Source organism: Cinclus cinclus, chromosome 13 (genome assembly GCF_963662255.1).
Source record: "Cinclus cinclus chromosome 13, bCinCin1.1, whole genome shotgun sequence".
Lineage (NCBI taxonomy): Eukaryota > Metazoa > Chordata > Aves > Passeriformes > Cinclidae > Cinclus > Cinclus cinclus.
Window position 1 is genome coordinate 2,900,048 of NC_085058.1, and position 14,897 is coordinate 2,914,944.

A 14,897-nucleotide genomic window follows, 5' to 3' on the forward strand; every position below is an offset into this window, starting at 1 on the left:
CACCCCTGCCCCACAAAATCGCCCCAAAACCCCATCATATAGCTCCTCTGACCCCCAAATGCCCCAAAATCCCATTACCCCACATCCCTGACCCCCAAAATCCCTTAAAACTTCCGTCAGCCCACACTTCTGCCCCCCAAAATTCCCAAAAATCCCATCACCCCATCTCCCTGCACCCCAAAATCCCCTGAAAACCTGTGACACTGCATGCCTGCACCTCAAAATCCCCTATAACCCCACAACCCCACATCCATGCCCTACAAAATCCCAAAACCCTGTCAGCCCACACCTCCGTGCTGCCAAATCCCCCAAACCCCGTCACCCCACGCTTCTGCACCCCAAACACCATAAAAACCTTTCATCCCATATCCGTGCCCCACAAAATTCCCCAAACCCCGTCACACTGCTCCTCTCACCCCAAATCCCCCAAACCCCCTCACACTGCTCCCCTCACCCCAAATCCCCCAAACCCCTCACACTGCTCCTCTGACCCCAAATCCCCCAAACCCCTCACACTGCTCCTCTCACCCCAAATCCCCCAAACCCCTCACACTGCTCCCCTGACCCCAAATCCCCCAAGCCCCCTCACACTGCTCCCCTCACCCCAAATCCCCCAAACCCCTCACACTGCTCCCCTCACCCCAAATCCCCCAAACCCCGTCACACTGCTCCCCTCACCCCAAATCCCCCAAACCCCTCACATTGCTCCTCTCACCCCAAATCCCCCAAACCCCGTCACACCGTTCCCCTCAAACCCCCAAACCCCGTCACACTGCTCCTCTGACCCCAAATCCCCCAAACCCCGTCACACCGTTCCCCTCACCCCAAATCCCCCAAACCCCTCACACTGCTCCCCTCACCCCAAATCCCCCAAACCCCTCACACTGCTCCCCTCACCCCAAATCCCCCAAACCCCTCACACTGCTCCCCTCACCCCAAATCCCCCAAACCCCGTCACACTGCTCCTCACACCCCAAATGCCCCAAACCCCGTCACACTGCTCCTCTGACCCCAAATCCCCCAAACCCCTCACACTGCTCCTCTGACCCCAAATCCCCCAAACCCCTCACACTGCTCCCCTCACCCCAAATCCCCCAAACCCCTCACACTGCTCCTCTGACCCCAAATCCCCCAAACCCCTCACACTGCTCCTCTCACCCCAAATCCCCCAAACCCCTCACACTGCTCCCCTCACCCCAAATCCCCCAAACCCCGTCACACTGCTCCCCTCACCCCAAATCCCCCAAACCCCGTCACACTGCTCCTCTGACCCCAAATCCCCCAAACCCCTCACACTGCTCCCCTCACCCCAAATCCCCCAAACCCCTCACACCGTTCCCCTCACCCCAAATCCCCCAAACCCCTCACACTGCTCCTCTCTCCCCAAATCCCCCAAACCCCAAAATCCTCATCCCACCTTCCCCCGTGCCCCACAATTGGATTGTAGGGTCAAGGATTGGGACAGGGTTTAGGGGCGCCGGCTCAATTGGTCAGACTGGGAATTCCCAACTGGTCAAACTGGGAAATCCCGTTTCGTCAAACTGGGAGTTCCCCACTGGTCTGACTGGGAATTCTCCACTGGTCAAACTGGGAATTTCCAACTGGTCAAATTGGGAATGTGTGACTGGGAAATTGGGAATTCTCAGTTGGTGAAACTGGGAACTCCAATCTGGTTAAACTGGGAATTCCCAATTGTTCAAACTGGGAAATCCCAACTGGTCCAACTGGGAATTCCCGGTTGGTCAAATTGGGAATTCCCAACTGGTCAAATTGGGAATGTGTGACTGGGAAACTGGGAATTCCCAGCTGGTGAAACTGGGAATTCTGGACTGGTCAAATTGGGGAATTCTACACTGGTCAAACTGGGAATGCGAGACTGGTGAAACTGGGAACACCAATCTGGTCAAACTGGGAATTCCAAGCTGGTCAAACAGGGAATTGCCAACTGGTCAAACTGGGAATTCCCAACTGGTCAAACTGGGAATGTGTGACTGGGAAACTGGGAATTCTCAGTTGGTCAAACTATAAAAATTCCTGACTGGTCAAACTGGGAGCTCCCCACTGCTCAAACTGGGAATTCCCAGTTGGTCAAACTGGGAACACCAATCTGGTCAAACTGGGAAATTCCACACTGGTCAAACTAGGAATTCTCCACTGGTCAAACTGGGTATTTCCAATTGGTCAGTCTGGGAATTCTAACTGGTCAAACTGGGAAATCCCAAATGGTCAAAGTGGGAAATCCCCGCTGGGCAAACTGGGAATTTCCAACTGGTCAAACTGGGAATGTGCGACTGGGAAACTGGGAATTCTCAGTTGGTCAAACTGGAAAATTCCTGATTGGTCAAACTGGGAGTTCCCCACTGGTCAAACTGGGAATTCCCAACTGGTCAAACTGGGAATTCTCCACTGGTCAAACTGGGTATTTCCAATTGGCCAGTCTGGGAATTCCACACTGGTCAAACTGGGAATGTGAGACTGGTCAAACTGGGAACACCAGTCCGGTCAAACTGGAAATTCTGGACTGGTCAAACTGGGAAATTCCAATTGGTCAAACTGGGAATTCTGGACTGGTCAAACTGGGAAATTCCAATTGGTCAAACTGGGAAATTCCCACTCTGGAATGCATCCAGATCCTGAGAGAGGAGCCATGAGGAGCTGAAATTCCATTGGGAATGCTGGAATTCCATTGGGAGTGCCAGAATTCCATGGGGAATGTGGAAATTCCATTGGGAATGCCGGAATTCCCTGGGAATGCCGGAATTTCATTGGGAATGCTGCAATTTCATTGGGAATGCCAGAATTCCATTGGGAATGCTGGAATTCCCTGGGAATGCTGGAATTTCATTGGGAATGCTGGAATTCCATTGGGAATGCAGGAATTCCATTGGGAATGCGGGAATTCCATTGGGAATGCAGGAATTCCATTGGGAATGCTGCAATTTCATTGGGAATGCCGCAATTTCATTGGGAATGCTGGAATTCATTGGGAGTGCCAGAATTCCATTGGGAATGCAGGAATTCCATTGGAAATTCTGGAATTCCATTGGGAATGCGGGAATTCCATTGGGAATGCCGGAATTCCATTGGGAATGTGGGAATTCCATTGAAATGCTGGAATTCCCTGGGAATGCAGGAATACTCTTAGGAATGCTGGAATTCCATTGGGAATTCTGGAATTCCATTTGGAATGCTGGAATTCCATTGGGAATGCTGGAATTCCCTGGGAGTGCCGGAATTTCATTGGGAATGCTGCAATTTCATTGGGAATGCTGGAATTCCATTGGGAATGCTGGAATTCCATTGGGAATGCCAGAATTCTCTCAGGAATGCCAGAATTTCATTGGGAATGCCAGAATTCCCTGGGAACACTTCTCTTTTCCAACCTTGGGGATAAAAGCAGAGCCGAGCCAGGCCAGCTGGGATTTTTGGGAATTCCACCCACTCCATGGATGCTTTAACCATTCCCATCTGGAATTTTGCCAGGAAGTTCTTCATCCTCATCCTCCATAACCTTCCTGCATATTTTAACCATTCCCAAAGGATTTCTTTTCCTAGGAAAATTCCACTCTTGATGCAGAGCTCCGTCCTCATCCTCACTTTCTGGGATGTTCTAACCATTCCCAGCAGGAATTTTTCCAGGAAAATCCTGCTCTGGATGAAGAACTCCATCCTCATCCTCACCTTCCCGAATGTTTTAACAATTCCCAGCAGGAATTTTTTCCCAGAAAAAATGCCAATCCCCTGCACAATTATTTATGGGAATATCCACAATGATGGGAATATTCATATTTATGGGAATATCCTCAATTATTTATGAGAAAATCCCCAATTATTTATGGGAACATCCAGGCTCTGATGGGGTGGTGGGTCCCAACACCCGGAGCAGCCTCAAGTTCCCTGGATTTGAGGAACTTTTGGGGGGATTTGGGGAATTTGTGGGGATTTTTGTGGGAATTTTGTAGGAATTTTGAGGGTTTCCAGGGGGGATTTGGAGGGACTTCAGGGGGGGGGGTTTTTGAATTTTGGGGAGATTTTTGTGGGGATTTTGGTGGATTTTGGGAGGTTTTGGGGAGATTTGGGGGGATTTTTGAGGGGATTTTGGAGAATTTTGGGGACTTTTCAGGGGGATTTGAGAGACTTCAGGGGGGATTGGAGAATTTTTTGGGGAATTTTGGGGGTTTGGGGGAATTTGTGGGGGATTTGGGGGGATTTTTACAGGGATTTTAGCGGATTTTGGGATCATTTGGGGGATTTCGCGGGATTTGGAGGAGATTTTTATGGGGATTTTGGAGGATTGGGGGGGGGGGATTTTTGGGGAGATTTTAGGGAGGGATTGTGGGAATTTTGGGCAGAATTGGGGGGATTGGGGGAATTCGGGAGATTTTGGGGCTTTTGGGGGGCGATTTTGAGGGATTTTTGGGGAGATTGGGGAGATTTCAGGGGGGGAAATTTTGGGGAATTTTGGGAGGATTTTTGAGGATCTGGGGAAATTTTGGGAGGATTTGAGGGGGGATTTTGGGGGGAGGTTTGGGGGATTTGGGGGGAAATTTGGGGGAATTTCCGGGGAATATGGGCTCCGGAGATTAAAATGGTAATTTTTTTTTCCTCTGGGAAAAGAAATGTTGGATTCCCAGGGGAAGATTTTTTTGGGAATGAAATCCAGAGGGAATTTTGGGATAAGCGCTGGGGAACCGAGGTGACACTGGCAGGGAGAGGAGACTGGGGAGAAAAAAAAATGAAAAAAAAATTAAATTAAAAAAATAAAAATAAAAAAGGGAGGTTTAGCGTGGATTTTTTAACAGATATCAAGACTGTAGAAATTCTAAGTAAAATGAAATGAATTCTAGATAAAACTATAGAAATTCTATCTAAAATGAAATAAACTACAGATAAAACGGTAGAAATTGTAGATGAAATGACAGAAATTATGGATAAAGTGATAGAAATGGCAGATAAAATATACCTAAAACGATAGAAATTATCTCTGAAACGATAAAAAATTATAGATAAAATTGCAGAAATGATCCCTGAAATGACAAAAATTTTCTCTAAAACGATAGGAAGCATACCTCAAATCATAGAAATGATATAAAAATGATAGAAATTATAACCGAAATCGCAGGGAACGATCTATAAAATGATAGGAAATTATCTGTAAAATGATAGAAAACACATATCCGTGGGATGTTTCCTTGCTCCAATGCATCGCGATGCGCGCCGGGGGAAATCCGAATGAATTTTTCCCTCCTCCGGGGGTGAATTTATAGGGAAGGAACATTTAATGGATTCGGGATATTCCATTTTCCCCCCGCGCGCACGGAACGCGATTTACGGCCGGGAAAATGAATTTCTATTTTTAGGACGGTGCCACCCCCTCGCTGTCCCCTCCCCGCCCCGGGGGACAGAAATCCCGGTTTTTCACCCCAAAAGCACGGAGCGGCTCCGCTTTCAATCCTTTTATTGACTCTGCACACACAGGAACGCGCACGGAGAGCGCCCGCGGCTCTGCCCGGGGCGAGCGGGGCCGGGGCCGGGGCGAGCGGGCTGAGCTCCCCCGTGGCCACCGTGGCCACCTGGGCTGGTGGCTGCGGGCACAAACACTTGGCTACAAGGCTACTCTACCCAAAACACATCGAGGGGCCCCGCCGGGACCGGGGAGAGGGGAGAGGGGAGAGGGGATTGGGAGAGGGGAGAAGGGAGAGGGGATGGGGGAGAGGGCAGAGGGAACGGGGGAGAGGGGAGAGGGGTTTGAGGATCAGGGAGAGGGGATTGGGAGAAGGGAGAGGGGATTGAGGGATTGGGGGATTGTGGGGAGAGGATTGGGGAGACGAGAGGGGGGGTTGGGAAGAGGGGATTGGGGAAAGGGGAGAGGGGATTGAGGAGCAGGGACGGGGAGAGGGAATTGGGACAGGGGTGAGGGGATTGAGGATCGGGGAGCGCGGGAGAGGGGGTTGAGGAGCGGGGACCGGGGACTGGGGGCTGGGGATTGAGGAGAGGGGATTTGGGATTGAGGAGCCCCGAGAGCCCCCCGGGAGCCTCGGGGGGCGCGGAGCTGTCCCGGCGCTGCCGGTGCTGAAAGGGGAGAGCGGCAGGAGCCAGCGGGGAAGGGGAGTGCGGGGAGAGGGAGCACCGGGGAGCACCGGGGAGCACCGGGAGTAGCGGGGAAAGGAGAGCACCAATATCCATCGGGGTATGGAGAGAACCGCCCGCGAGCGGCGGGGATCGGGAATGTCGGCACCCACGGCGGAACGCGGAGCATCTCCCGGGAATGGCGAGGACCGGGAATGTCGGCACCCACCGGGGAGCGTGGAGCATTTCCCGGGAGCGGAGGGAAGCAAGGAACCCCGAGATCCACCGGGGAGCGGGGAAAATCGCCCCGGAGCGGCGGGGAACGGGAATGTCGGCACCAGCCGGGGAAAATCGGGATGCGCCGGGGTGCGGCGGGGACAGCTCTGGGATGAGCAGGAACAGCTCCGGGATGAACGGGGACAGCTCCGGGATGAACGGGGACAGCTCCAGGCTCGGTGGGGACAGCTCCGGGCTCGGCAGGAGAGAACTGGGGAGCGGAGGGGACTCACCGAGCACCGAGGAGCGGCTGGGAGCCGCCGGGAACTGAACAGATTCCAGCAAAGAGAATTTGGGGCTATCGGGGTTTTTGCTTTTAGAGGTTTTTTTCTGGGGTATTTTTTCGTTTTTTTCCTCGGAGGGGAAAGCGAGCCCGGGGCTGGCGGGCGGCGGAGGGAGGCGGGGGAGCGGGAATCGTTGTTGGCGGCGGCGCCCGAAATGGAAACGAAATGGTGGGAGGCTCATCCCGGCGGCAGCGAGCGTGCCCGGGGACCGAGGGGAGAGCAGCAGGAGGAGGAGGAGGAGGAGGAGGAGGAAAGGCGGGGATGGCTCCGGTTGTTCCTGGAGGTTTTTCCCCGGGAGAAGCGGGGGGTGTGGGGCGGCGGGGCCGGGGGGCTCGGGGAGATCGGGGGGCTCAGCGGGGCCGCTGCCGGTAATTGCCGTTGATCTCCGGGGAGATGGTGACGGCCTCGGCGCCCAGCGGCAGCTTGTCGCTGTACTCGGAGCGCACCTCAAACTCCTCGGCGCCGCCCTTGGACTGCGACTCCGCCATGGAGCTGGCGGCCACGCTCTCCTCCCGCTCCAGCTCCGCCGCGCCTTCCCCCTCCCTCCCACCGCGCCGCCACCGCGCTCCTTCTTCATCCCCCCCCTCCTCCTCTTCCTCCTCCTCCTCGTCGTCCTCGGCCTCGCCGGCCTCGCCGGGGCCGAAGTTCTTCTCGGACTCCAGGTAGGACGCGCGGGGGTCGAAGTCGGCGGCCATGCGCTTCTCCATCTGGTCTGGGTTCTGCGCCTTCATGATGAGCTTGTAGGGCTTGGCCTGGAGCTTGGCGAGCAGGTGGCACCACGTGGCGCCCAGCAGCGGCAGCGTGGCCAGCAGCAGCAGGAAGATGCTGACCACCACGATGATGATGAGCGACGGGATCTCCTTCTTGGTGGTGAACACCACCTGCACCTGGCACTCCTCGCCCGGCGAGCTCAGGCACACCGAGTAGTTGGTGCCGGGGCTCAGGCCCTGGAACCAGTACGAGTTCACGCCGGCCTCGATCTGCGACCACTGCAGCAGGGAGTGGCCCTGGCGGCCCTGCTGGCACAGGTAGAGCACTCCCAGGTGGCCCCCGCCGGGCTGGGTGGGGGTGAGCTGCACTCGGGCATCGCGCTCGGCTACGTCCAGAGCGATGACGCCCAGCTCGAAGGTGTGCTGCTTCAGGTCTCCGCTCTGGTTGAAGGCGTGGTTGGAGACGTACTTGGAGCCGCCCGGCGAGGACCCGCACTCCTTCCCCAGGGCTGGCGGCTCCAGAGGGACGCGGCCCCGGCGCTCAGGCTCCGGCCCCGCCGCCGAGGAGGGCTGGCTCTGCCGGGTGGGGCCCAGCCCTTTGCCCCTCTCCTCCGGGGTCAGCACGCTGTTCTTGGCCCCCTTGGCGCCGGGTTTCTTGTCGCCCGCCTGTCCCTTGCCGCCCAGCGGGTCCCCGCCGGGCACCAGCGGGTGTTTCTGCGCTCCCGCCACGGCCACGTTAACCGAGGATTGGTTGCTGCCCACCTCGTTGGTGGCCACGCAGGTGTAGGTGCCCTCCTCGCGCTTGCTCAGGCGCGGGATCACCAGGGTGCCGTTCTTGAACACCGCGAAGCGCTCGGGCTCCCGCTGCGGCGGCGGCGCCTCCTTGGCCGCGCTCTCCGCGCCGCTCCCGCCGAGCTCCAGGCTCTGGCCGGCCGTGCGGATCTTCCAGCGCACCTCGGGCGGCGGCGAGCCGCTCACGGCGCAGTGCAGGCTCAGCGTGAGCCCGTCCGGCAGCTCGGCCGCGTCCAGGCTGCCGGGAGAGTAGCTGAGCTGCACGGTGGGCGCTGCGCAGCGCAGGTCCGGCAGCCTGGCCAGCGGCACGCCCCGCAGGCGCTCGGGCAGCGCGCAGGCGATGGAGTCCTTCTCGGGGATGGAGATGAGCGTGCTCTCCATCCAGCGCTTCAGCCACTGCAGCGCGCAGGAGCACTCGAAGGGGTTGTTGTAGATCTGCAGGTGCGACAGAGAGCTCAGCGAGTCGAAGATGCCCTCGGCCAGCGTGGAGAAGCGGTTGTTGTTGATGCGCAGCGAGCGCAGGTCCTTGAGCGTGCGGAAGGCGCCCGGCGGCACCAGGGCCATGCGGTTGTTGTTCATCTTGAGCAGCTGCAGCGCGCTGAGGTTGCGCAGGTCCTGCCAGGGGAACTCCACGATCTGGTTGTGGCTGATGTCCAGGTTCTTCAGCTGCGCCAGCACGGCCAGCGCGCCGGGCTCGATGGCGGCGATCTCGTTGTGCGCCAGCCACAGAGAGCTCACCTGGGTCACCTCGGCGAAGGCGCCGCGCGGCAGCGAGCTGATCTTGTTGGCCGACAGGCTCAGGGTGGTCACGTTGGAGGGCAGCCCCGCGGGCACGGCCTGCAGCTCCTTGTAGGCGCAGTCGGCGAACTGGTGCGCGTACTTGTCCACGCAAGCGCACGGCTCCGGGCACGCCCGGCCCGAGCCCAGCAGGGCGGCCAGCAGCAGCGCCAGCAGCGGGGCCATGTCCCCCTGGCAGGGGACAGCGCGGGGCTCAGCGCCAGCGCGCCCCGGCCCCGCCCGGCGGCGGGAGGCGGAGGCGGCGGGGCCGCGCCCCATTGTCTGTGCCCGGCTCCCCCCGGCTGCTGCCCGCTCGCTCATCCCCTCCTCGTCCTCTCCCCCGCTTTCCTCCCGTTCTCGGGGGCTCTTCCCACCCTTCTCACTCTCTTTTTCTCCTCTCGATCAGGCTTTCCCTTCCCTTCTCCGTGCCTGGCTCTTCCCACCCTATTCGCTGTTTTTCCCGGCTCTATCAGGTTTTTTCTTTCCTCCTCTACTCGGGGGCTCTTCCCACCCTTCTCTTTTTCCCGGCTCTATCAGGCTTCTCCTTCTCCCCTTCCCAGCCGGCTCTTCCCACCCTTCTCACTCTCTTCTTCCCGGCTCTATCAGGTTTTCCTTTCCTCCTCTCTGGCTGGCTCTTCCCACCTTTCTCACTCTCTTTTCCCCGGCTTTATCAGGCTCTTCCTTCCCCACTTCCCCCACCTCAAAACAATCAATTAATTAACCTCCATTTTTCTTCATCCTCCGCTTTCATTCCTCATCTTCCCAATTATTTCTTTCGCCTTCCTTTCCTCTCCCTTCCCTCGCTGCCTCCCTCCCTCTCTCCGCCGTCTCTCCCTACTTCATCCCCGCCCTCCTCCCCGCTCTCCTGACCGCCCCTGTCCCCCTGTCCCCCTCCACTCACCCTCTCCTAGGTGCCTCTCCGCCACTCGCAGCCCTTCCCGGCGCTCCTCATCCTCCTCCTGCCAGCCGCCCGAGGGGCGGGGGGACCGGGGGGACCCCGCCCGCTGCCCCCGCGCCTGCCGGGGCTGAGCTGCGAGCGGCTCCGGGCTGCTGCCGAGGCACAGCGAGAGGCAGCGATTTGCATTTCTGCCAGCCTCCCCCTCCGCCCGCTCGCCACCCCCTTCTCCCAGCCCACCACCCACCCACCCGCGGCCGGTCCCGCACCGCCGCTACGCCCCGAAAACACAGAAATAACCCCAAACAACGCCGAGCCGTCAGCGCGGCTCAGCCTGCGGGCGATCCCCGCCGCTCTCCCGTGCCCGCTGTTCTCCCGGAGCGGCGGCGATGCCGTCGGGGCGCGGCACCGGCGTCCCGCCCGCTCATCCCGGGAGGTTGGAGGGAAAGAGGCTCGGACCTTCCGTGCCGCTGCTCCCCATCCGTGCGGGAATTCCGGCGGCGACGCCGGCCCGTGCGGGCGCTCCTGGAAGCGGGAAGGAGGGAGCACGGAGGCGGCAGTGGAGAGGGCTCTGCTCCCACACCCCGCTCCCGGAGGAATCCTCCCCTGGGAAACCGGGATAAAGGGAAAGGAACTGGCTGGACACGGGCGGTGTTCGCCCCGAGCCCGGAGCAGGAACCATCGATCTGCGCAGCGGGTTAGATTCCCGGCTCGCTCTAGCCCGTGTTGTCCCATTCCCGATCCCGATCCCGATCCCTCTATTTCCGCCCCGCGGCGAGGAGGATGCCGAGGGGGGGGCCCGGCGAGGATTCGGGGCGGTCGAGCCACTCCTGCCGGTATCACCGAGATGGCTGAGTCACGACAGACAAACAGAGCTCTGCCTGCCGCCTTCATTATCCATTGCAGACGGATGGATGGATGGATGGATGGATGGATGGATGGATGGATGGATGGATGGATGATGGATGGATGATGGATGGTTAATGGATGGATGGATGGATGGATAGATGATGGATGGATGGATGGATGGATGGATGGATGGATGGATGGATGGATGGATGATGGATGGATGATGAATGGATAATGGATGGATGGATGATGGATGGATGGATGATGGATGGATGGATAGATGATGGATGGATGGATGGATGGATGATGGATGGATGATGGATGGATGAATGGATGGATGGATGGATGGATGATGGATGGATAATGGATGGATGGATGGATGGATGGATGATGGATGGATGGATGGATAATGGATGGATGGATGGATGGATGGATGGATGGATGATGGATGGATGGATGGATGGATGGATGGATGATGGATGGATGGATAATGGATGGATGGATGGATGGATGGATGGATGGATGGATGATGGATGATGGATGGATGGATGATGGATGGATGATGGATGGATGGATAATGGATGGATGGATGGATGGATGATGGATGGATGGATGGATGATGGATGATGGATGAATGATGGATGGATGGATGGATCCATGGTTGGATGGATGATGGATGATGGATGGATGGATAATGGATGGATGATGGATGGATGGATGGATGATGGATGGATGGATGGATGGATGGATGGATGGATGATGGATGGATGGATGGATGGATGGATGATGGATGGATGGATGGATGGATGGATGGATGGATAATGGATGGATGATGGATGGATGGATGGATGGATGAATGATGGATGGATAATGGATGGATGGATGGATGGATGATGAATGGGTGGATGGATGGATGGATGATGGATGGATGATGGATGGATGGATGAATGATGGATGGATAATGGATGGATGGATGGATGGATGGATGGATGGATGGATGGATGATGGATGGATGATGGATGGATGATGGATGATGGATGGATGGATGAATGATGGATGGATAATGGATGGATGGATGGATGGATGGATGGATGGATGATGAATGGGTGGATGGATGGATGGATGGATGATGGATGGATGGATGATGGATGGATGATGGATGGATGATGGATGATGGATGGATGGATGGATGGATGGATGGATGGATGGATGATGAATGGGTGGATGGATGGATGGATGGATGGATGGATGATGGATGGATGATGGATGGATGGATGGATGGATGGATGGATGGATGGATGATGGATGATGGATGGATGATGGATGGATGGATCCATGGATCCACGGAGGGCACAGAGCCATATTCCTTACAAGACTGGATTTATCCTGTTATTTTCCCATTCCATTTTCCGCCTCTCCCCCTCCCATTCCTTTTCTCAGTTTTCGTTTTGGAATTGATTGATGGGATGGGAATTATTGATCACATCCCATTGGGATCATCAGTATCATTCCAGCAGAGCTCTTCACGGCCCTAAAAACACCCAGAGTGGTTCCCGCTCCCCCTGGAGAACAGGCTTTTCTTGGCACGGATGGAAAATTTGGGACAGTGGGATTTGTGGGAATTTTCAGACCCCTTTTCCCAGGATTTGGGGTTTTTGGGAGCTGCTATGCCACCTCGAAGTACCACCCCCGTTTTTTGGGATGGATGAGCTTTGGGATACGGAACGGCTGATCCTGATCCCACAGCCAAGCGAGTCTGGGAATAACACCCTGGATCCTTTGGGATCTCTGCTGTTCTGGGAATAATATCCTGGATCCTTTGGGGTCGTTCCCTCTCCCACCCTTCTCTCTCCTTTCCGTCCCCTCTCCCTCTCCACTTGTCCCTCCCTTTTCCCTCCTTTCTCTCTCCCTCTCCCTTCTCTCCCCTCTCCCCCTGCACCAGGCACGGCAGAGCCACCACCCGGGGATCACCAAGGGACCTTTGGGGACACACGGGGGGTCCGGGTGGGCATGTGACAAATGTCAGTGTGACGGTGTCAGTGTGACAAATGTCAGTGTGACCAACGCCAGTGTAACAGGGTCAGGGTGACAACGTCAGTGTGACAATATCAGTGTGACAGTGCCAGTGTGACAATGTCAGTGTGACCAATGTCAGTGTGACCAACGCCAGTGTAACAGGGTCAGTGTGACAGTGCCAGTGTGACAATGTCAGTGTGACCAATGTCAGTGTGACCAACGCCAGTGTAACAGGGTCAGGGTGACAACGTCAGTGTGACAATATCAGTGTGACAGTGCCAGTGTGACAATGTCAGTGTGACAAATGCCAGTGTGACAATGTCAGTGTGACCAATGTCAGTGTGACCAACGCCAGTGTAACAGGGTCAGTGTGACAGTGCCAGTGTGACAATGTCAGTGTGACCAATGTCAGTGTGACAGGGTCAGGGTCCCCAGTGTCACAGGTTTGGTGTCACCAGGTCAATGTCACACGTGTCAGGGTCCCACGTGTCAGTGTCACAGTGCTATGTCCCCAGCGTCACCGCGAGCCGCTGTGCGAAGGGGACACCTGGTGGTGGCACTGCCTTGTCACAGCCAGCCCCGCTCGGTGACACCGCCCGCGCCCCGCGACTGTCACCGGAGTCACCTCCATGGGACATCCAGTGACACCACCGTGGAATATATGGATGATGGATGGATGGATGATGGATGGATGGATGGATGATGGATGGATGATGGATGGATGATGAATGGATGGATGGATGATGGATGATGGATGGATGGATGGATGATGGATGATGGATGGATGGATGGATGGATGGATGATGGATGGATGGATGATGGATGGATGATGGATGGATGATGGATGGATGATGGATGGATGGATGATGGATGATGGATGGATGATGGATGATGGATGATGGATGGATGATGGATGATGGATGATGGATGATGGATGGATGGATGGATGGATGGATGGATGATGGATGGATGGATGGATGGATGGATGGATGGATGGATGATGGATGATGGATGGATGGATGGATGATGGATGATGGATGGATGGATGGATGGATGGATGATGGATGGATGATGGATAGATGGATGATGGATAGATGGATGATGGATGATGGATGATGGATGGATGGATGGATGGATGATGGATGGATGATGGATGGATGATGGATGGATGGATGGATGGATGGATGGATGATGGATGGATGGATGGATGGATGGATGATGGATGGATGATGGATGATGGATGGATGATGGATGGATGGATGATGGATGATGGATGGATGATGGATGATGGATGATGGATGGATGGATGGATGATGGATGATGGATGGATGGATGGATGGATGGATGGATGATGGATGATGGATGGATGGATGATGGATGATGGATGGATGGATGGATGGATGATGGATGATGGATGGATGGATGGATGATGGATGATGGATGGATGGATGGATGGATGGATGGATGGATGATGGATGATGGATGGATGATGGATGGATGGATGGATGGATGATGGATGATGGATGGATGATGGATGATGGATGGATGGATGATGGATGGATGGATGATGGATGGATGGATGGATGGATGGATGGATGGATGGATGGAGGCCATGACCCTCTCCTCCTGATTCCCAAAATTATCCTGTCCCTGGAACAGCAGGGACACCACCGAGCCGTTCCAGATTCCAGAGATTTATTTGAATTTTCTATTCCTGATATCAGGCCTGGTGCGGGTTGGGAATCTCCTTCTGGAATTCCCACCTTGTGACCATGGGAAGTAAATTCCATGTTCTCATCCCAAAAATCCGCAGGGATCCCAGGACAGTGATTTATGGGAAGAACGGAGCTGCCGATCCAGGGATAAAATCCATGGAATGATTTTGGGGAAAGGAGAAACCCCACAGTGAGATCCAAAGGATTTCCAGCTCCTCCCAGATCCATCTTTTCCCATCTTGCATCCCGAGGTGAATCCAAGGAATTTCAGTCAGGCCTTGGGTGCATAAAAATCCCTCAAAACTGCTCAGAGAGGGAGCACTTCCCAAAAAATATCCTTTGGTGATCTAGGGAGAAAATCTGGGAAAGGCTCATCTTTGGAGAATCCAAGCTCATCCTTCACTCCCGTTTTCCTTCCCATTCCCAGGATTCCCATCCAGATGGAGCTTTTTCCATGGGAATTTCATGGAAGACAATGGATAGATGGCAAGAATTTTATTCCCAATCCCTGGTT

The 14,897-nt window shown here is 55.6% G+C and overlaps 1 protein-coding gene across 1 annotated transcript; it reads right to left on the reverse strand.

Moving 5' to 3' along the window:
- Nucleotides 1-6,979: 6,979 nt before the first annotated feature.
- On the reverse strand, nucleotides 6,980-9,094 carry LOC134049338 (immunoglobulin superfamily containing leucine-rich repeat protein 2-like). The gene has a single exon (XM_062501699.1). The coding sequence runs from the start codon at nucleotides 9,092-9,094 to the stop codon at nucleotides 6,980-6,982; it is 2,115 nt and encodes a 704-aa protein (XP_062357683.1).
- Nucleotides 9,095-14,897: the final 5,803 nt, after the last annotated feature.